The sequence below is a fragment of the Dermacentor variabilis genome, unplaced genomic scaffold (genome assembly GCF_050947875.1).
Source record: "Dermacentor variabilis isolate Ectoservices unplaced genomic scaffold, ASM5094787v1 scaffold_14, whole genome shotgun sequence".
Taxonomy (NCBI): Eukaryota; Metazoa; Arthropoda; class Arachnida; order Ixodida; family Ixodidae; genus Dermacentor; species Dermacentor variabilis.
Genome location: NW_027460302.1, coordinates 7,224,071 through 7,248,311, shown reverse-complemented (window position 1 = coordinate 7,248,311; position 24,241 = coordinate 7,224,071). Strand labels below are relative to the sequence as shown.

The 24,241-nt window shown below is 49.3% G+C and overlaps 1 protein-coding gene across 1 annotated transcript in view; it reads left to right on the top strand.

Moving 5' to 3' along the window:
* The window catches only part of LOC142567730 (acetylcholinesterase-like), a 153,787-nt gene that overhangs the window by 95,208 nt on the left and 34,338 nt on the right, over nucleotides 1-24,241 (top strand). Inside the window, exon 5 of the mRNA XM_075677904.1 lies at nucleotides 9,031-9,298. Coding sequence (XP_075534019.1) covers nucleotides 9,031-9,298 — 268 coding nt within the window. The remainder of the gene's footprint in view (nucleotides 1-9,030; nucleotides 9,299-24,241) is intronic.

The following is a 24,241-nucleotide window of genomic DNA, read 5'->3' as shown; positions in this document are numbered from 1 at the left end:
CTCGAATACGGCGACATCCAAGAGGTGCGGCAGTGGCGAGCGACATGGCCAATGCGGAGGCAATGGAAGCAAATGGGCTTGTCGTCTCGATACGCCGACGAGGACTCAGTGAGAAACTATTGCGACGCTATTTCGACCCTACAAGATCATCCGACGTGTTGGCGCACTGGACTATGAGGTCGTGCCAGACGGCATTCACAGCGGCGCCGTGCACGATCTGAAGTGGTCCACGTGGTGCGTCTTAAGCCCTTTTACGCACGCTGACGAACTTTCTTACGTTGTGGACCGATCCTCTAATACCAACTAGAATCGGCAGCAGTGTCTCCAGAGACACCACCCCAGACCTGACCTTCTCCACTGGCTTAAGGCAAGTCGAGTGGTCGAGACTGGACGAGACTCTGGGCAGCGACCATCATATCATCCAGACCGAAATCATGCACCACAAAACTCCCGTGAGATTAGGTCAGGCCAAAATTACGGACTGGCCTGCTTTCCGGAAAGATGAACACCCCAGAAGCCTAGAGGACATCGAGGAGTGGACCAAGAACGTGATGGACTTGGTTACCAAGCACACAAAAACCATCCAACTCACTTCGGACAACCCCGAAGTCGACCCACACCTACTTCACCTCTGGGAGGCCAGACGAGGACTTTTGAAGAGATGGAAGAAGCAGAAGAGAAACCGCAAACTCAAGATCCGCATTGCCGCAGTCTCGCGGCAGGCGGAGGAGTATGCTGAAAAACTCGGACGTCAGAACTGGAATCAAGTGTGCGAACAGTTACAGGGAACCCTCAGCAACCGAAAGACCTGGGCCATTCTAAAGACCCTTCTGGCGAAGACGGAATCAAAAACTGCCACGGGGCAACACATACAAAAACTTATACACAACTTCCAGGGAACCGAAGAAGAAGCGCTCGAAGCCATCACCGGGAAATACATCGGAGACGAGCAACAACGGAAGACGCAGCCAGTCATTCACCCGGAGAACGAGGGGGAACCCAATCCGAATTTAGACCAACCTTTCACCAAGTCGGAGACCGTGGCAGCCTTAAGAAATCTCACAAGAAACACGATGCCCGGCAGGGATAAAATTAACAACAAGACCCTCCGTAACCTGGACGACGGGGCGACGGAGAGTTTACTAAATTATATCAATGAAAGCTGGGAGACCGGCAGTATACCGGCTTCCTGGAAGCACATGGACGTAACGATGATCCCGAAACCCGGCAAGCCCATCAATCTACAGAACCTGCGTCCGATCTCTCTCACGTCATGCGCGGGAAAACTCTTCGAGCACATGGTCCACAATCGTCTCTCGCCATACCTGGAAGAAGGTGGGCACCTGCCGAACACTATGTTCGGTTTCCGGCCTAACCTCTCCACCCAGGACATTCTACTTCAGTTTAAAGAAGAAGTCATCGACGGCCTCAGCACATTCCACAAGAGTGCCATCCTGGCACTCGACGTGAAGGGAGCCTTCGACAACGTCTCACACGAAGCAGTGCTAAACAGCCTACAACATACCAACTGCGGACGGCGGACATACAACTACGTCCGGGACTTCCTGACGGGTAGAACGGCGACCATAGGCCTGGGGAATCTCAGGACCGAGAAGTTCCAAATACCGCAGAAAGAAACCCCCCAGGGGTCGGTGATCTCCCCGTTGCTGTTCAATATAGCGATGAGGGGATTGCCGAATTTCTTGGAGAACATCAGGGGTATCCGTCACGCAATGTATGCAGACAACCTGACCATGTGGACGTGCACGGCATCGGCGGGCGAACAACAAGACGCCCTGCAGGAAGCTATCGACAGGACCGAGCAGTATCTACACCGCTGCGGTCTTTCATGCGCGCCGGAAAAGTCGGAGCCCCTGATCCTCAAAAAGAGGACAAGAGGGCGGCCTCCGCAGGAGACACCTGACCCAACGTTGACACTAAACGGAGTCAACATACCCAAGGTGGACACACTCCGTATTCTGGGCCTCACTCTCCAGAAGGACGGTGCCGGTCTCGCCGCCATTAAAAAACTGCAAGCGACAGTTACCCAAGTCGCGCACTTGGTGCGAAGAGTGACAAACAAGAAGCACTGCCTGAAAGAGCAGGACACAATCAGATTAATACAAACCCTGACAATCGGCAGAGTCACTTACGGCACCCCGTACCTGGGTCTCAAGAACAGCGAGAGAGACAAATTGAACACCCTAATACGAAAGACCTACAAGCTGGCACTGGGGCTTCCACCGACGACGTCGACGGAGAAGCTACTCAGCCTGGGCATACATAATACTTGGGAGGAACTAGTAGAGGCCCACAAGACGAGCCAGATAGAGCGACTCAAGCTCACCAGCACCGGTAGGGACACGTTAATAAGACTGGGCTACCCAGTCGAATATGAGTCCACAAAACAGCGGGTTTATCTACCCCTGAGGGAGAAGATCACGGTGGCCAACATCCCGAGAAACAGACAAAGGAGACAAGCGAGAGTGAAAGCTCTACGTAAGGCCTACGAAGGACCAAAACAAGGAGAAGTCCGATACACCGACGCGGCAAAGTACAAGAACAGAGTGGCTCACGCTATCAGCGTGATCAACGGCCAAGGACAAGAGGTAGCAGCGGCCTCGGTAAGCACTCCAGACATCGACTGCGCGGAAGAAACGGCGATAGCCCTGGCGGCCACTACGGGACAGCGAGAGGAAGATCTAATCACAATTATCACCGACTCACAAACAGCATGTAGAAATTACCAAAAGGGCCGCATTTCCAAACAAACCCTGAGCATCCTCGAAAAACGAGACAATTTTCCAGAAGTGTACATTGTCTGGGCCCCGGGATACGGGTCCCTGGCGGGTAATGTAGCGGCTAATGCCGCTGCCCGAGATCACATTCTCCGGGCTATCCCACCAGGTTCACGAGCACCGGTAGACCAACAAGATAGCGTCCCGAAAAGATACGCCGATATCCTGAGCCACTACAGACTGGGTAGAAGGATCTATCCACCCCCGCATCCCCAGCTGACAAGAGGCGGTGATCTTCCGAAGACTACAGACCGGCACATTCCCGCATGGCACCCTGCTACACGCCATGTATCCTGCGAGCTATACACACCAATGCGCCTTCTGCTCTAAGCCCAATACCCTCTACCACATGGTATGGGAATGTCAACAAAACCCATCCACACCGCCCATCACCGGACCAACCGTCGAGCAGTGGGAGGCACAGCTGACAAGCTCGACCCCTGAAGACCAGCATCGCCTGGTGAGCAGGGCCAAGCTATCAGCTCAGGCCCACGGCATCCTGGACTAGGGACGCCGCCCACCTCGGACGATTTTACCGTCGGCTCATTTCAACTAATAAAGTTTATTCCTCCTCCTCTTTGCTACGGGTATTTTTGTTTATTACTTTCGTTTGTTCGCAGCATCGGGTCGATGCTTTTTAAGAGGGGGGTATTGACACGTGTACTTGTTTATCTTTTCCGGGTGGCCGCTTGTCACCGCCTAACAAACGTTATCGCACAGCGCAGGACGCGCCTGCATGTATCGGAAGTTTCTGGAATGTTTTAGATGGTTCAGAAGCAGCGGTGGCGTAGAGGTAGAACACCCGCCTCGCGTGCAAGAGGTCCGTGGATAGAATCCCGGTGCCGGCAATTTTCCACCGGATTTAAAAAAAAAAACGCGTGTTGATAAATTGCACAAACAGGCCTGGAGTGTGGCCTGATCCCGGTGACCAGAACCGGTAACGCACTCCCTCACCACAGCAGGATTGGCCACCCTGGTGCAGTACTTGGCCACAACCTCCTATATGAACACAACAATCAAACCCCGGCCCTCAGTCCCCAGCAGCCGCGAAGCAACTGACCACGGCGGCGGTCAGGTCTGTGACGCTGCAGAGGGTGCTAAGAATACCTGGCTCCGGACAGGCCGCCATTGGAATCTGAACCTGACAACGTTTAACGTTAGAACGTTATCTAGTGAGGCGAGTCTAGCAGTGCTATTGGAGGAATTAGAGGGCAGCAAATGGGATATAATAGGGCTCAGTGAAGTTAGGAGGCCAAAAGAAGCATATACAGTGCTAAATAGCGGGCACGTCCTGTGCTACCGGGGCTTAGCGGATAGAAGAGAACTAGGAGTCGGATTCCTGATTAATAAGAATATAGCTGGTAACGTACAGGAATTCTATAGCATTAACGAGAGGGTGCCAGGTCTTGTTGTGAAACTTAATAAGAGGTACAAAATGAAGATTGTACAGGTCTACGCCCCTACATCCAGTCATGATGACCAGGAAGTCGAAAGCTTCTATGAAGACGTGGAATCGGCGATGGGTAGAGTGAAAACTAAATATACTATAATAATGGGCGACTTTAATGCCAAGGTAGGCAAGAAGCAGGCTGGAGACAAGGCAGTGGGGAAATATGGCATAGGCACTAGGAATAGCAGGGGAGAGTTATTAGTAGAGTTTGCGGAACAGAATAATATGAGGATAATGAATAACTTCTTCCACAAGCGGGATAGCCGAAAGTGGACGTGGAGTAGCCCGAACGGCGAGACTAGAAATGAAATAGACTTCATACTCTGCGCTAACCCTGGCATCATACAAGATGTGGACGTGCTCGGCAAGGTGCGCTGCAGTGACCACAGGATGGTAAGAACTCGAATTAGCCTAGACCTGAGGAGGGAACGGAAGAAACTGGCACATAAGAAGCCGATTAATGAGTTAGCGGTAAGAGGGAAAATAGAGGAATTCCAGATCAAGCTACGGAACAGGTATTCGGCTTTAACTCAGGAAGAGGACCTTAGTGTTGAAGCAATGAACCGCAATCTTGTGGGCATCATTAAGGAGTGTGCAATGGAAGTCGGTGGTAAGTCCGTTAGGCAGGATACCAGCAAACTATCGCAGGAGACGAAAGATCTGATCAAGAAACACCAATGTATGAAAGCATCTAACCCTACAGCTAGAATAGAACTGGCAGAACTTTCGAAATTAATCAACAAGCGTAAGACAGCTGACATAAGGAAGTATAATATCGATAGAATTGAACATGCTCTTAGGAACGGAGGAAGCCTAAAAGTAGTGAAGAAGCAACTAGGAATTGGCAAGAATCAGATGTATGCGTTAAGAGACAAAGCCTGCAATATCATTACTAATATGGATGAGATAGTTCAAGTGGCTGAGGATTTCTATAGAGATTTATACAGTACCAGTGGCACCCACGACGATAATCGAATAGAAAATAGTCTAGAGGAATTCGAAATCCCAAAGGTAACGCCAGAAGAAGTAAAGAAAGCCTTGGGAGATATGCAAAGGCGGAAGGCAGCTGGGGAGGATCAAGTAACGGCAGATTTGTTGAAGGATGGTGGGCAGATTGTTCTAGACAAACTGGCCACCCTGTATACGCAATGCCTCATGACCTCGAACGTACCGGAATCTTGGAACAACGCTAACATAATCCTAATCCATAAGAAAGGGGACGCCAATGACTTGAAAAATTATAGACCGATCAGCTTACTGTCCGTTGCCTACAAACTATTTACTAAGGTAATCGCAAATAGAATCAGAAACACCTTAGACTTCTGTCAAGCAAAGGACCAGGCAGGATTCCGTAAAGGCTATTCAACAATAGATCATATTCACACTGTCAATCAGGTTATAGAGAAATGTGCGGGATATAACCAAACCTTATATATAGCTTTCATTGATTACTTGAAAACGTTTGATTCTGTCGAAACCTCAGCAGTCATGGAGGCATTACGGAATCAGGGTGTAGACGAGCCGTATGTAAAAATACTGAAAGATATCTATAGCCGCTCCACAGCCACCGTAGTCCTCCACAAAGCAAGCAAAATCCCAATAAACAAAGGCGTCAGGCAGGGAGATACGATATCTCCAATGCTATTCACAGCGTGTTTACAGGAGGTATTCAGAGACCTGGATTGGGAAGAATTGGGGATAAAAGTTAATGGCGAATACCTTAGTAACTTGCGATTCGCTGATGATATTGCCTTGCTTAGTAACTCAGGGGACCATTTGCAATGCATGCTCACTGACCTGGAGAGGCAAAGCAGAAGAGTGAGTCTAAAAATTAATCTGCAGAAAACTAAGCTAATGCTTAACAGTCTCGGAAGAGAACAGCAATTTACAATAGGCAGCGAGGCACTGGAAGTCGTAAGGGAATACATCTACTTAGAGCAGGTAGTGACGGCGGATCCGGATCATGAGACGGAAATAATCAGAAGAATAAGAATGGGCTGGGGTGCGTTTGGCAGGCATTCTCAGATCATGAACAGCAGGTTGCCATTATCCCTCAAGAGAAAAGTATATAATAGCTGTGTCTTACCAGTATTCACCTACGGGGCAGAAACCTGGAGGTTTACGAAAAGGGTTCTACTCAAATTGAGGGCGACGCAACGAGCTATGGAAAGAAGAATGATAGGTGTAACGTTAAGGGATAAGAAAAGAGCAGATTGGGTGAGGGAAGAAACGCGAGTTAATGACATCTTAGTTGAAATCAAGAAAAAGAAATGGGCATGGGCAGGACATGTAATGAGGAGGGAAGATAACCGATGGTCATTAAGAGTTACGGACTGGATCCCAAGGGAAGGGAAGCGTAGCAGGGGGCGGCAGAAAGTTAGGTGGGCGGATGAGATTAAGAAGTTTGCAGGCACGGCATGGCCACAATTAGTACATGACCGGGGTTGTTGGAGAAGTATGGGAGAGGCCTTTGCCCTGCAGTGGGCGTAACCAGGCTGATGATGATGATGATGATGATGATGATGATGATGATGATGATAGATGGTTCTGTCCGCTGTCCGTCACCGAACCTTGTGTTATCTGATTGCATATATGCGCGACGCGAATAGTGTAGAACTTTGTGGAAGATACGCGGGTCCCAGCGATTACTCTGGAACATTCGAGGACTGATGTATAAAAGCCGACGCGCTTGACCCGCTGATCAGATTTTGACGGTGGCCGACTGTGTTCGCCGCTGTCGCGGTTCTGTGTAGCCTGTTTTTGTGGGCACAGGTTCGCCCAATAAAAGTTAGTTTCGTCTTTCACAGTATTGCTAGTGTTCTTTATACGTCATTACCATGTGACAATATAGTCTACCGCAACTTAATTAGTCATCTTCAAAGCAATTGTCTTTTTGCAGGACTCAACATGGATTCAGAAGCGGTTTTTCATGCGACACAGATAATAGAATTTACTCACGATATTTCCAAATCGCTAAACAGTGGTAATCAAGTGAATTGCGTATTTTTAGACTTTAGAAAAGCCTTTGAATCTGTATCACATCATCTCTTAACATAGAAGTTATCTGCCCTTAGCATAGCGAGTAAGTTGCTGACATGGATAACGGCATATCTGAGCGAACGATAGCAGTGCGCAGTGCTGAACGAAGCGAATTCATCAGAAGCACCATTGTTATTAGGTGTACCGCATATTAGGGCCGCTTCTCTTTTTAATCTGTATCAATGATCTTCCAGTACATCTCTCCAGCTCTATGGGGTTGTATGCAGACGACTGCTGTGTCTACCGCAGTATCCTTTGTGAAACATATTTGAAGCTGCTGCAAAAGGATTTTGATTACCTCTTTTCCTAATGTCAGGATTGCCACATGGCTCTCAATCTGTCGAAATGCAACACAATAATGTTTACTAAAAAAAGACATCCTCAAATCAATAGCTCTTTCATAGACGGGGAACGCGTGACTGCAGTTTCAGATTACAAATGTCTGGGAGTTATGGCCGCCAATGACTTTTAATGGAACACGCATGTTCACTACTTATCATACAAAGCCAGCCGTGCACTCAATTTTATCAGAAGGAATTTTTGGCAAGCCCCTCTTGAACTCAAAGAATTATTATGCCTCCAATATGTCCGTCCTATTTTAGAATATAGCAGTCCTGCATGCGATCCTTACACAAAGCAAAACATAAATGAGCGTGAGCGTGTGCAGGACCGTGCTGCCCGCTTCGTTTCTGGCAACTGTGTCTTCAGGAAAAGCGCTACCGCAATTATCTGCGTTAGCCACCACTTGAAAACAGGAGGAAGTATCTCAGGTTGTGTCTAGTGACGAAGGCAGCTGTGTCCGCAATACCACCAGTGAACATATCCACCCTCACGGGTTACGGTTCGAAACAACGCGCCCGCAGGGAATTCGGGTGCATTCCGCAGGCGATACACCCCAAGCTAACGGGCGCCGCGTTCGGGAGCGCCTGTACCCACATTTTTTTTCTTTTTGACGGTGGGTGCGGGCGGTGGGTTTCAGACTGGCCACCTACCGCAGCCGTGGCTGGCGCCCTGTACACTAGGCCACGACTGCGGTCTCAGATTGTGTCTTTTCTATAACATATTCCAGGGCAGAACCGGTATTGACAAGGATATGTACATTAAGCCACCAACTTGTGTGTCTGATCGAACCGATCACTGAATGAATATTTTTAAGTATACCTTCTTTGCGGAAACAATTCATGACTGGGATGATTCACCAGAGCATATTATTACTGCTCCTCCCCCATTTTTCTCTACTCACCTGCAGCATTTGATGTTCAACTTCTGATGCACTGTTCTGTCAGCAAGTCGTTTGATGCAGCTTGGTCTTTTTCTTCGCTTTGGTTTTTGGTGTCTGTTCTTATGTCCTGCAGAGCTTGCATAATAATATCTATAATAGTATCATATTTATGTATTTTTCTCTAGATGTGTAACGAAGAGTGTTGGTGACCTGTCATGTTATGGACATAGAGGAACTTGTAGCTTGGCTAATTGGTAATCCATCTTGGTAACAGCTTCAGAGTGCAGACAAACACACTTGTACACACGCTCACGCACACACACACAAACATATCGGAAAGTGGCCCCCGACCTATTTTATTTTCTTTCACACGAGCGCTCTGAGCGCTTGTGCAAAAAATAGGGGGAGGGCTATGTTGGGTATCACTATCTATGAGTGCCTTTAGGTGCGTGTGCGCATGCGTATTTCCTTGTGCTCGTAAGCTGTTACCAAGGCGTCGTTGACACGACGTGTCCGCACAGATCCGTCGACGAGCTGGTGGTGGCGTCGTCCGAAGCAGTTCCGGGCAAGTTCTTTCCGTTCGTGCCCACTTACCACGACCAGTTCCTGCCCAAGGTCCCCGCAGTGGCCGTGCGCAAGGGTTTCTTCGATGCCAGTGTCGACCTCCTGACGGGCGTCACCTCTGACGAGGGCGTCACCGCACTCGTTTGGCCTCGGCCTTGGCCCGAACTACTGTCCGATCAGCTCGACAGCATGGACCGCGAGGCACTCAAGAGCTCGCTCACTCAGGTCAGGCGAAATTAATCTGATGGAGTGAAGTAATACGTGCCCTTCTCACCCAAAGAAGTGTAGTTTTTGTTAAAACAGCCTGTCTTCGCCTAAAATTCAGTTTTGTATGATTTCTTATTCCCAGCTCATTAAAGAAAGCAAAAAATAATCCTTCGCAGATGTTTGTCAATCTGAGCAGCCGACGCATCAAAGGCAGTGAGGCCGTATAAGTGATTTGTCACGCCCTACATCGGAAGTACTGCACTCCATTTCATACTTAGCGTGCTGTGGAAGATACGCAAGGGGTTCGGTTACCGAAAGTAGCACTCCGCCCGTTCCGCCTCAGCTTCGATTTGCTTTCCGTCTATGCTTCACTGCGCACCAGTGGCGTTTGGTCGCGCTCGCATGCACGCACATGACCTTGCCTCCGAGATATGCGCGCCCTGGCAGGTTCCGCCCGTATCATTCGCAAGGATAGAGCGGTGAGCGTTGCCAGCTGCTTCGCCGCACCTAGGCGCTCGCAGCCCAGAGTCTTTCATGCGTCGAAGAGGCTTTCGCGCACTCCGGTGGTGCTGCTTCCGATCGCGCGAGGTAAACACGACCTCGCCTCAGGCGCGACCGTTGGCGGCGCTGCGAGCAGCGCTACGGTTCGCCGTCCGGTACGCCTTGACCGAAACGCATCTACGAGATTTGGAGCAGCCGCCTTCTTTTGACAATATTGTACGCGAAGGGTGCTAGGGAATGACTGAGTCAAGGAAAAGCGGAGCAGGAGGCATGCTAATTAGGCGAGGTCTGAAAAGGCTAAAAGAGACATGTAAGCAGCATTTATGGATTAGCGGTACATGGCAAGACAAAAAAACGTGGCATGGAGGAGCTTACCTATGGACATGTAGTGACAGCAGAGATAAAAATAAGGAATTGATTGATTGGCTTAGAAGCGCTAATAAAGAGTTCAAGAAATCGGGCCAGGTAACACTAGTGACAGATATGAACATGAAGTATTTAGACTGATATACTGATTACGATGGTTCTCAAGTGCTGGATCTGTGCGATGAATAAAGCTTCAAATTACTTCATTAGTAAGAATAAGTGTCATGGACAGGCAACGTGGCAGTGTGGAAATAGGCTGTCATGTGTCTCAGAAACGGTCTACGAACAACTAGTCTAAATGATGATAGATCAACACGGAAAAGACAGCTTGGGCTGCGGTCATAAACGTCTAAACTTAAAATATGGGAGAGATACTAATGCAAAACACTTACCGATAGCATCAGAAATTCTAAAAATGAATGAAAAGCAAATAACAGGGATTACGAAACACATAGACAATGCAGGCGTTTTGTACAACAGTCTTGAATTATAAGTAATTGGTAGACGTTATGCAGGAGAAGGTAAGACAGACTAGGGAAAAAAGCTGTTTGGTTGGATAGAGGAAACCACGTAAGTGGTGGAATAAGTAAATAAAGAAAGCTGTAGAAGAGCGTAAGCAGTCGTTTAGGGATAGTCGAGGTGCCAAAAAGTTGAGATTACGCGAAGAAGAGGTCCTCCTTAGAGGGAACAAATGCGGAGAAAAGGATGGCGAGTTATCTCGTGCAAGAGAGAGAGAGAGAGAGAGAGAGAGAGAGAGAGAGAGAGAGAAACGTTTATTAAGCGAAACAGTGTCCCGAGCGAGGCCGGTTATCACCCTATGGTGGGAAGGCTCCTTAGTCCAGGAACCCTCTGGCTTCGACTGCCCTCTTGGCCCTGGCGACGAGTTATCGTTGGTCTTCCAGGTCCCCGAGGGTTAGCTTAGCCTCCCACGTTTCGAATAGGTCGTTTGCTTCTATTGCTCGTTTTGCATGCGTTTCTGGTTGCATTTCGCTGCCTTCCTGCCACGGGCATTCCAGGAGCAAGCGTGCCAGAGTGTCGGGTGCGTTGCAAAGTGGGCAGAGGTAGCCGTGGAGCGTCGGGTAGAGGCGATGCATTATCGTTCCGTGCGTGTACGTATTACTTTGCAGGCGTCTAAGGATCAGGATCTAAGGATACACAAGTGAAAGTTGCGTGCGTAACATTTCCAAAAGATACAAAGGCGCACCAAAAAGATTCTGGAACCGTGTAAGAGGGCGCTCGGAGTTCCAACTAAAAATTTGCAGAGGGCTATAGGGTATGAAGGCGGTAACATTTTCGAAGGAGACGATGCGCAGCATCACAGACACTGTTAGGGCTGATTTCGCCATAAAAGAAAGCATAGTTCAGACCCAAACAGGTACAGCATCAACAGAGAAGCCTGAGCTTTCAAAAGATATCAAAAGCCTGAGATATCAAAATTTACCATGGAATGCTTTTACTGGAAAAAGCAGAAGAAAATATCCTTAATCACACCGCCACAGAACCCGATGAAATCTCAATACAGCTAATCAAAAACCTCGGTCTAGAGAGCAAGGCGCGGGTGACTAATTACGTTGAATAAGGGATTAGAACGAAGAAAGTTCCGGTTGGATCGTGTGAAAGCAATGTGAACCTCATCCACAAAAGCAAAGGTGATAAGGTTAGGGCGAGCTCGCACAGGCCAGTTAAAGGGACGTCGGTGATATATAGAACGGCGATGCAAGCCATAAAATTAGAACTCTCGTAGCGGGTGGAGAAAAACTGCGTACTGGGGGAACTACAGAATGGGTTCAAACCAGGCAGGCGCTTAGAATATATTTTTGTGCTAACTCGGTGCATAGAGATTTCAGTAGCTCAGAACAAATCAAATATTAACGAAGCCTACGACAACTGCAGACAGGGAATTACTGCGGGATATTCTTAAGCCCGAAGGCATAGATGATGATCTCGTGGAGCTGCTGAGGGACATACATAGAGGCAACCGAGTACGACTTGTATGGGAAAGCCAAAAACGTAATTAAGTGGTGGGAATTCACGAAGGACTAACGCAAGGATGTCCTCTGTCTCCATTGTTGTTCGCGCTTTATGTTAAGGGAATAGAAAGACGACTGGAAAACAGCTAATGAGGGCTTCATTTATTATACATGCCTAATGGGCAAATGGTGCCACAAAAGCTCCCTGGATTTATGTATGCGGAGGACATAGTGCTACTAGCGGACAATAAAAGAGATTTACAGACACTTGCGAATATCTGTGGCAACGCAGCGACAAATCTAGGTCTTAAATTTAGCACAGAGAAAAAGGAAATTGCGATCTTTAATAAAGAGACGAGTAACTACGTGGTATCAATTCAGCAGCAAGTCACACTCATAGTAAAGCAATATAGATACATTGGCGTATACGTAATCGAAAGAAAGAATTACTCAGGTGCTCGCCAAGATAGGCTGAAAATAAAATGGAAGCGAAATGCAGCAGTAAGGAAACATAGGGCACTTTGGGGCCACAATAAATGACGTAATCTGTGGAATCTGGAAAGGAGTCATGGTGCCAGCGTTGGCGTTCGTAGGTGACATTCTGTGCCTAAAATCTGATACATTGTCGGGGTTAAACAAAGACCGATGGGCCGGTTGGCCTTTGCAGCCCACGGGGAAACCGCAAATCAGGCAGCGCAGGGTGACATGGGCTGGGCCGCTCTGCAAGTCAGAGATGCGCAGGGCAATTCCAGTTGCGAAGAAAGGCTCGGGAACATGGATGAAAGTGCACGAGTATCTGGAGCTGAAAAGCGTGGACGCAGAATGGAAGAGGAGGTGAAGAGAGTTGGCAACCGAGTGCAGGGTTATTGAAAGTATAATTAATAATAGTTGGAGTTTTACGTGCCAAAACCACTTTCTGATTATGAGGCACGCCGTAGTGGAGGACTTCGGAAATTTTGACCACCTGGGGTTCTTTAACGTGCTCCTAAATCTAAGCACACGGGTGTTTTCGCATTTCGCCCCCATCGAAATGCGGCCGCCGTGATTGAAAGTATAGATAGGCAGCCAGGAGTAACCAGAAAGATAGAGAAACAGAGGCAGCGAATTGGTTGCAAAGAATGGAAACGAAGACCGTGGATATTTACAAGAATTAGAAAAAAGAAATTAGAAGGAAGAGCCTGTACGATAACGCGAAGGGAAGTGCCTTGCTATTTCAGGCTCGAGCTGGTTGTCTAAGGACGAAAAAGGTAGCGGTACAAATATTCGCAATTAGATGAGGCATGTGTAAGCTGCAACGAAAATCCGGCGGCCACTCAGCGCATCCTGACGGTATGCGGCTCACCCAGCGAGACCACTGCGCACGACTTCCAGGAGCGCTTGGATTTAAAGAGGATGGAAGCATCAACCGGTCAGCAGTCGGGATAAGCAAGAAGCATGTAGGGTATTGGAGAAAAAAAAAACAGGGAAGAGATAATACAACCGGACCCGTTACAGGCATAGACAACGGTACAAGGTAGATAGAGAAGATTAATGGGATGCGCTACAAGATTGCTGGAAGGAAAAGCATTGACCCGAGTAACCAGAGCAGGCAAGGTCATGATTTTTCAACGGCTCGTCTCAAGGGGGATGCGAATAAATCAACATCGTTGTCATTATTAATCATCATAATCACTGACGTTGTCGTCTGCATACGCTCCGTCTAAAACAGCTTCATTTTCATGCTCGCGCCCCGACTGAGTGCTCGCTTAGCACGGCGCTGTCCTGCCTGCACTTTTTTTTGCTAGCAGGTGCCGGCACCAGGAGGACAACAAACGGTAGGCGTCTAATGTGTCCTCCACGTAGCCGCTCGATGTGTTCGCCCATTGGATGTGGCGTTGCGCTCCCAAGTTCGAGGTCGCTGATTCGACGCCGGCTGCATTTCAATGGGGGCGAAACGCAAGAACGCTCGTATACACTTAGGCATGTATGCACGCTAAGGAAACCCAGGTAGTCAAAATTATTCTGCAGTCTTCCACTACGGCGCAGCTCATAAACATATCATATGGATATGGCGCTTAAAACCCCAGAAATTATTGTTTTTTTATTGTAAAGAAATTTCTGTTCATGTAACCACGGACGTCGCGGGCAGGGCATATAATAAATTTCGTGACTCAGTCATAAAACATCGCCCCGAGCTAGTAAAATGAGAGACTGCGCACATTGGAAATGAAGCACGATCGCAAGGTTCATTCGTAAAATGCCGCGTCGATTAAGCGGCATTGCAGTTGAATACAAAATTTTAGATTTAGCGCATAATTCTAGTCACTTGGTGTTGCAATACTAAACGTTCTCTGACAAGAAAAATTTCATAATTTTTCTAACAAGCGGTTTATCTCGAACATTAGTAGCAGCGCGGTCTTTCATGTTTCGCACTCGTCAAGCATTCTTTGCAGTATTATCTTACAAATAAATCTAATTACGACTTTCTAATGCATTTTTTTAGATTAGTATAAGACTATTTATCTTCAACGCACTTTCAGTCTACTGAAAACAACTCCGAAAACATCACGTTATCAGCGTTATATATATATGCGTTATATATATATAAGAACGTTATGTTATAAAAGAAAATAAAACGTCAGAAAGCCTGTGAACATTTTGTGTGTTTAGCGCTCGAGCTACTTGTTCGGTCAAGTAACAGCAAACCTCATCTTGTCAATTTTCTTGCTTTATTTTTACGTATGACGCGTTTACAGATAAAAAAAAATATATTGAGAGCGGTGGTCTGAGCAATGTTTGCCGCTTCTTTTGCGTTACGCGCTAGCACCATAATCCTCGTCGACGGGCGAACGCGGCCCGTGCTCGCTACCGACGGCGGGTCAAAGACGCTGAGCCGACTAACAGGCGGGGGCGAGCAGGGCGAAAGTAATCAAGTTTAAAGAATACTTTCTTGAGAAGCAATACAGCCTAAGACTACATAACTTTGTTTTGCCCGCCAAATTTGTCAGCCCTTGTATGATACACTCCAGACCTGCATTTTGCTGCAACGCCACTACAGCGGTGCATTCATCAACGCGCGCCGCAGCGACCACGTAGTTTCCTGAAAGTGGCATGAAACGTCTTTCGTGATGTGTTGCTGCCTCGGCCGGCCATTCAGCGTAACTGGAATGCCTGCGGCCAACGGAGCAGGCGACCGAACACGCAGCACACGCTTCACAGTGAAACACAGCATTACAGCGCAGACACAGTATACGCATCCAACTGCTGCAATTCGTCATAAAAAAAAGGGCCGCCAAATCATTATGAGTGCGCCCCACGACAATGGGACTGCAATGACGAGAAACCACCGCCGTACACGCATGTGTGCGCACCAGCAGACGACGCCAGGAGCAATCTGGTGACGAGTGCGACTCCGCTCGGTTTCGCAGCGAATAGTGCCGTGGAACGTTACCGCCGACTCGCATTTTAAACACTTGGAGCAGAGCACATCGACCGACAGCTTCAAGTGGCCGTCACGTAGCCAGCGCATGCACGGCGCGGTACTGACTGCCCCCGCGAGAGGGCGCCAGTCGAAGATCTCGGGTAAAGCCCCTGAAACTTCGTAAAGTAGTGCCACTCTCCTCCTCCGCCTTCACTCCTGCTTGTTTCTCCTCTCTTTGACGCTCCCTCCTCGACCATGGCGCCGCCTACGATGCTCGAGCGCAGCAGACGACCTTTCGCAGAGTGAATGCACGCATAGCAAGGCAGTGCTCTTTAGGCGTTCACGTTAGCTTTCCAACTCCGCGTAACTTCGTGTACAGCATAGAATTTCTAGTCGGATGCTTGTACAAATTCGGTAACGGCAGCTTTTGTTTCAATTTTTGATAACTATTTCTTTAAAAAGTATCTGAAGGAGTGTTAACGCTGTGCGTTGACGACTGCAAATGTATCGCGTGCCCTACAATTAGGTACGCAACATTTGTCAAGGGCGTGTCGCAAGATCTTGTTGCGAATTGTTGTAAATAACACGTTTACCATCGAATGACAACCTCTTGGCTTCCAGCAAGCCCTCAGCCTAAAGAATCCGCGCCGCCCTTACCATGTGAATTCGCGGCGCGTATGCGCTATGACCTACAAAGGCTGACGGAGATCACTGCTCTGGAGGTTCGAAAGTGCATTACAAGCTACAGTGCCGCCAACGTGCGTGCTTGCCAATCTAAGCGCGCGCAAAGCCTCAGAGGTGGGCGCTGGTGCTATTGTGTTTTTCGTGTCTCAACGCCGACAGAAATACCGCGGCCGATCATCGAGTCGGGACTGTGCGTACACAAGGAAATAAAATGAGTTTTTCGCATTCGTGCGCGAAGCGGGAGCGCGATAACAATGCTTGACTCAATCTCAAACAAGACCACTGTGGCCTTCAGTAATTTTTTTCAGGTTAATGACGTATCACGAATAACACTTCATCGTGCGTTGGTTCGTCCGTTCACTAAGTGACGTACTTGTCGCGAACAGAGTTGCACTGAGGTGCGTGCATTCAGGACGGTTGCACTCCCTTCGAAGTAACATTTGCGAGACATGACTTTATTAGTGAAGTCATGATCGCGCAAAGAATCCCCCCGCCATGACGCGGCCGAAATTGCGCCAAGTGAAATGATGTTTTATCCATAGGTTAAAATGATATGAAACGGCATTCGAGTTGCAAGTTAACAGTTTATTTTCACATAGATGCATTACAGATTTGCCTTTGCAGTCACAAGTCCGTGTGCACCATTTATTGTCTCATTGCGTAAATAAACGCACCAGCCTAAGAGTCCTACAGCAAGCGCGTCTCAATTAGGCATAATGACTGTTGAAACTAATAGTGGCATAGACGAGCAAGCGAACGACTATATGAGCGCGCGAACTAAACGAGCGAGCGAACGACTAAACGAGCGTGCGAACGAACGAGCTAACGACTAAGCACGAACGACGACTAAACCAGCCAGGGAACGGGCGGGCGACCGAACGTTTTCTTTGCGAGGGCTCCACCGCCGCATCTTAAGCTTCGCACACTTTAAAGCTCACGCGAATTAGCACATACGTCTCAATTACCTATGATGCGGTCGCTCGACGACGAACGCACCGCGTAACACGGTTTCGGGAGAGCACGCACGCTTTTCATCGGTGCCTCTGTATCGCAAATCCACCGGGCGACCGCCAACGAGGAACACGAACAAATCTGGCAAACAAAGCTAGTCTATCTAAAGAAGGCTAGTAAGTAACCACAAAAGGCAGAGAGTTGCTCTCCTGAGGCGCTTTCATGATCGAGACTGAAATTTTATCAAAAGGACCGCGCTGAATCTTAATAATTTCGTAATCACGTTATCGCACGCAACCTCGCGTGCCCGCGAACTCAAGCCGGTTGGCGTTCAAAACGATTAAGCGCACCAAATATGACTAACACGACCACGTAGTGCGCATATAAGCAAAGCAGACGTTGCGTAAAAATCATGTTAAAGCGTGCGTACAAATGACAACATGCACAGTGAACTGTGCAATATCTACTACGTTATTGCCCGCAGCACAATACGCAAGCCTGGCACATACAATACTCAAGAGAGCCACAACTTACATCACATAGTCGCGCGGAGGAAGTTCGTCGGAAGTTCTCCCTCCCGATTCGGTGAAGCCATGTCTTCCTTCTTAACGCGTTGAGCTTACCGGAAGGTATCGCGAACATATTCTTGCCTTTGCTAAAACTATATTGGCATCCAAACGCGCAGCAGGTCATGATAACAGAAAATGACGTGAAGCGACGTCGCACTTGCCACAAAACATCTTTCGAGGCGTTCACAAGATCAAAACAACACAGAATAGGAACGGAAGGAATGCCGCCAACAAGCGCCGCTTCTCGAGCAAAGATGGCACTGAAGCGCCACTGTAAACAAACGAAGCCGGCGCAAGGGACCACGTGATGCCATTAGGCCAATAGCGACGCGGCGTCGGCTTCGGCCAGGGCGCTGGAGGAGGAGGCGGCGTTCTTCAAAGCGTGGCACTACTTTACGAAGTTTAAGGGGCTTTAATCTCGGGGCTAAAATGAAATGACCGTTGAAGGTGTACGAAGTAGAAAGCGCGTGCTGGCGGCTGTTTATCCTCTAATGCGCTTATCTTTTTATGCACACAAGCTCCCCCTTTATTAAGGTGGGTATGTAGAAATGGTGTATATATACACCATTTCTGTTCTTTTGCACATATATGTGCAAAAGTTTCTCATGAGACGGCATAGAAAGTCTGCACAGCCATCAACCAGCTCCTTTCGTGGCCCTTTTGAACTACGTATCTAGTGTTGATTTTGTTAGCGATTGAGCGAGCCTAACTGGCTGAAATAAGGGTACCCGTTCAAAGGCAACGATTCAAAGTGAAGTGTCACTCAAACTGCGAACGCACAAAGAATGCTTCGGTTAAGGCTCAGTGACCTTTATAACAGTGCAGCAGACGACAGGCGCAAGTCCGTGCCCTGACGTCACGCGATCGGCGCTCGCAGCGCCCGTGTAGGTCGCCCGGGGCCGACCTGCGGTTGAGGTGAAGCAGGCTTCAAGCACTCCGCGAACTTCTAAAAGTAAGTTTAACATCTTGGGTCCAAATATAACTAGATTAATTCGGCGTTGTAAGACAAACACTATATTTTGATACATGCACTTGTTTATTTTTCGCAAGTGACCGCTTTTCACCGGCTAACAAATGTTCAACATTATCGTTCAGCGCAAGCTGCGCCTGCATGTGCCGGAAGTTTATCGAATGTTATCGATAGTTCCAAACCGTTGTCTGGTGTCACCGAACCCTGTATAATCTGATTGTATGTGCGACAACAATTGTGTAGTACTTTCTGCAAGACACGCCGGCACCAGCGATTTCTCTGAAACCTTCGACGGCTCACGTGTAAAAGCCGATGCGCTTGACCCTCTGATCAAATTCCAACGAACGCTGACTGTGTTCGGCGCTATCGTTGTGCTTTGAGTGTAACTTCCTTTTGTGAGCACAGGTTCGCCCAATAAAAAGTTAGTTTCGTTATTCAGTTTTGCGACTGTTTTCTTTACTCTCACTATTATGTGACACCTGGTGGAGGTACTAGTGCGTTCATATGCCGAACGCCCACGCAGAGCCGCGATCCAAGCGCGACACCCGATTATAACACCAGCGTCGCCCCGGACCATCGAGTTAGCCGCAGGCTACAAAAACTGCCCCCCCCCCCCCGGACACGGACTTGTACCTGAAACGACCGGCAAGATGGTGATCGAGTCAACAAGCATGACAGCCCCAGCATCCGCCATCGTACTTCAACAACCCAGGGAGCCCTCAACTCAGCATGTAGGTTCATCGGAGGACCCGGAAACCTGGCTTGGCATATTCGAAAGAGTGTCAGATTATAACAAGTGGAACGCTGAGCACAAATTGCGTCACGTCTATTTTTCACTGGAAGAAGCAGCCCGAACTTGATTTGAAAATTGAGTCTTGGTTAACGATATGGGACTTGATGTGCAGCGAGTTCCTGAAGGCATTCACGAGCGTCGTCGGAAGAGAAAGACATCTGCTGCAAGCACGAGTTCAGCTGCTCCACGAGAACATCGCCGTTTTTACGGAAGAGATGACCCGACTTTTCCGGCACACCGACCCGGATATGCCCGAAGGGAAGAAAATTTGGTTCCTCATGCTTGGGGTAAAACAATAACTCTTTGCCGCAGTTATGCGCAACCAGCCCAAGACCGTAACGGAGTTTATGACGGAGGCTTCGATAATTGAGTACAACTGACGCCACACAATGCAGACCTTCAAACACTCTGCTCCAATGACGTGCGGCACACGATAAGAGCAGTAGTGCGACAATAACTCTGGAAGATGTTCGCTGCGTCGCAGCCCCTAGTTCATTCGATTGCTGACGTAGTCTGACAGGAAATTCGGCGGTCACTGGAAGTACCACAAGTTCTGGCATCGCCGCTACCCCAGCCGGAAGTGATCACCTGCGCCGCCGTCAAGGTCCGCGACCGGGCAACCGCAACTCCGTCGTCCGCCGCCAGCACGCCCAGTACCCGAGGAGGACGGACCCGAGGAGAGCGGGCGGACCACCGCCCGCTTTGCTATCGCTGCGTTTCGTGGTGAAAGCTTACTTATTTGCAGTGAAATTGCTGCGGGGAGACTCCGTGTGGTCGGAGGTACTTGCATGGCTTCCGATGGGTGGGGCGCTCAGTCCAGGGCTCCGCTTGCGGCTGCTGCTCTGCGGGCCAGGTCATTTAGACTCAGCTGATCTTCCAGGCTCTCACTGGCCAGCAGCTCCTCCCATAGCTCCACTGTTGAGTGTTGTACGGGGGGTACGGTAGCGATTGCCTGACATACCCACGGTATGTGGTATAGGGTGGCCTTAGCTGAGCACCATGAACAGCAAGGAGGGTATGCCGTAGGACGTATTTTATTGAAGATGTGCGAATTGGGATACGTGCCAGTTTGGATTTGCCTCCAACTGAGCGATTCTTCTTTGTTTAGTGTTCGGTGGGGTGGGGAATAGGTTCAAGTCCTCTAGCGTGGTTTAAAATGGCCAAGTAGTCGCACGCGACGGGAACGGGTTCCTCAGGGGCAGAGTTGGAGGGTGCTCGGCTCGTATACCCTCCAACTACCCTATCCGCTGCCTGGTTTCCCTCCAGCCCCATGTGCCCCGGGGTCCATATGATCCGATGCTGAAGCGGGGGTGGGTGTATTAGTACGCTCGCGAGTGTGTATCACACTCAAGATGATACTGTGGGCAGGTTGGCTGATGCGCCCTTGTAGGTAGTTGCGGCAAGCCGCCTGGGAGTCCGTCAAAACTGTGAGCGATCGTCTATGCCTGTAGCCGTGGGCAAGAGCGAGCGCAATGGCTGTTTCTTCGGCCTCGGTAATGTGGCAGCGTATGTAGGCGCTGGTAAGTTCTTGGGGCGTGTTGTCCAGAACTGTGGTTACTGCCTTGGAGTTCGTGAGGTCGTAGTTGGCGGCGTCAACATAACATGTGGTGATCTTGTGCCCGTACTTTCGTTGTAGGGCTTCCACTCTGGCTTCTCGCCGGCCGTGATGTAGTCGGGGGTCCATATTGCGGGGTATGGGGCGACCTTGTAGGTGGCGCGAAGGAGGTCTGGAATGGACTCGCGGCGAGCTGCTTGGAGCTCACCGGTATAGCCAAGGTGTCGAAGCAGGGCGCGGCCCGTTGGTGTTTGCGCAAGTCGCTGAAGTTGTGTGGCGAGTTGCGCTTCGCAAAGTTCTGCATAGGTGTTGTACAGACCCAATGCGAGAAGCTTGCTCGTAGGGTTGCCCGGGGGCAGCTTGAGTGCCGCCTTATAGGCCTTCCGGAGCACGGCGTCAACTTGGTCCTGTTCACCTTTGGTAAGTCGTTGATAAGGCAAACTGTATGTCAGTTTGCCTTATACCTACTTGCCCTACTAACCACGAGGCTGCGTATAAGTTTCAGGGTGTCCTCCTCGCGCATACCGTGGCGATGAGTGGCAACCCTGGATATCATTCGGGCCACCTGCAGCGTGTTAGTGCGGAGGAAGGTAAGGGTGTGGTTTACGTGACGATTTGACTCGATCCACATTCCCAATATACGGATGATGGTTTTCTCGGGGATTTGCTGGCCGGCGATAACGACTCGGAGGCGGTAGCCTGGGTCCTTCTACGCCGATGGGGGGGGTTTATATTGCCAGATTGTAGGAGCTCAGACTTCTCGGTTGCACATGCGAGGCCACATGTCTGTACGTATTGTTCGACGCAGATGGCTGCTACTGCAGATTATGTTCTTTTTCGCCAAGGGACCCTCGTTTGGCCCAGATGGTGATATTGACACGTGGAGTGACGTATGAAGAACACAGAAGCAATACTGTGAAAGACGAAAATACCCCGCAGGGGCGTCTGCGTCAGCAGGCGTTTGGTGTGTTGCGACACCACGGATCCGAGCACACGAGGGTCGGACCCTCCCGCGTGTAGCCGTGCGCGGCTTAGCCGTGTCTGGGGAAAAGGGGATCCTGGGGGTTGAGCCGATGCTGGGTGTTTGGACCTTTAAGGCCCCCCGGCGGAGGCAACACACCTCTTCGGCCTCGGCTTCACATAGACGGCACCTCCAGACTGAACCACCTGGAGGAAATCGGCAGTCGCCTTTTCCTATCTCTCTATTCCTACAACCTTCGTCTTTCGCTTACTTTCCACCTTTCCTGTCTCCTTCTCTCATCTATTCACTTCCTTCTTCTTGGCGGCAAGGGTTAACCCTGTGTGGCTATCCAACCTTGGGTACACCATATTTGGTTATAGTGGCGGCGTACGACTGGCGTCGTGCAGACTTGTATGCAAGCTCTGCCGCGTCCCCTCGTTGGGCTCCGTGGTGGGCGGTCGGCGCTGTTGCCGAACTTTTATATATTCTCATGGAAACTTCTTTCCCTAAACTTCCTGATCGCCCTCAGAAAAGAGGGCACACCGAAGATGTCTTCAAGTTTTTTCGCAACAGATTACAAAGCTTTCCCCGATTCCACGTCATCCACTCCGACAAGCCTGAAAAGACGATGAGAATGATTTCACCTTTCCTAGTGTCAAAATGTCTTACCGAAGCACTTGGCGCAGGTTACAAGGCATCAAAGATGGCTAGTGGAGATCTCCTTCTGGAACTCCGCGATGCGAAGCAACATGAAAGCCTTCCTAACCTAGTTAAATTTGGAGAAATTCCAGTCGCTATATCACCTCACCGAACTATGAACACCAGCCGTGGTGTTGTCTCTGATGATGATCTAATGGAGCTGACAGAAGCCGAACTGATGGAAGGCTGGACCGAACAGAATGTTATCAATGTCAAGCGAATTATGCTAAGGCGTGACGGTAAGGAAATCAAGACAAAGCATCTTATACTCACTTTTGGCTCAAGCATCCTGCCTGAGACAATCGAGGCAGGCTATGTAAAGCTACGTGTCAGACCCTATGTCCCAAATCCTCTTCGATGCTAAAAATGCCAGCGTTTCGGACACAGTTCCCAGAACTGCCGAGGCCGGCAGACATGTGCTAAATGCAGTGGCGGAGACCATACGTCTGAAAAGTGCGAAAGCGCTCTACACTGTGTCAACTGTGATGGCGAGCACGCCGCATACTCACGCTCGTGCCCCTCATGGAAAAAAGAAAAGGAAATCTGACGATAAAAGTTAAAGATAATATTTCATTTAAAGAAGCGCGCAGGCGGGTTTCCTACCTGCCCAAGAGCAGCTTTGCCGATGTGGCGCGTCAGGGGGCAGCGCCACAACGGCCTCCGGCGACTGTCCGACCCACACTCAGTGAGGCGGCAGTGACGCCTCCCCCCCTCCCCCCCCCGGCGGCTGCAGCTAGTGCTGCTACGCCAGCCCAGCCGAAGGGGCCATCTACCTTAGAGCAGGTGGCCTCAAAGGTTTCTTCCACAGGGACGAGGCCTTCTTCTCGAACGCAGCGCTCGCAAGAGCGCCTGTCCAGCACCTCTTCCGAGGCGATGGACACAACCAGCCAGACGGCGCCGCTAGCGCCTAAGGAACGGCGAGATTCTCGCAATAGCTCCCAAAAAGAAAAGCACCGTATCTTGGCGCCCTCAAAGGGCTCCGTGAGGTAACTTGTCTTTCTTAAACACACAGCACATAAACCACATTCAACATGGATACGCAAATAATACACTGGAATGTCAGAGGTCTGCTGCACAATCTTGATGATATCAGAGAACTCCTATACAGGTATACTCCAAAAGTGCTGTGTGTTCAGGAAACACACCTCAAACATACACAAACAAATTTCCTTCGACAATATATTATATTTCGTAAAGACCGCGATGACACTCTCGTCTCATCCGGCGGTGTTGCAATCATTGTAGACAGAGGTGTTGCTTGCCGGGAAGTAGTACTTCGTACGCCCCTAGAGGCAGTTGCTATCCGAGGGGTGTTGTTTGATAAGCTGGTCACTATCAGCTCTGTATACATCCCTCCAAATTATCAACTTGATAAAAGCGAATTTCAAAACTACATAGATGAACTTCCCGAGCCGTACATAGTTGTCGGAGATTTAAACGCACACAACAGTTTGTGGGGAGATTCTCGTTGCGATGCAAGTGGTCGTCTAATTGAAAACTTAGTTTTTTCCTCAGGAGCATGTATACTTAATAAAAAGGAGC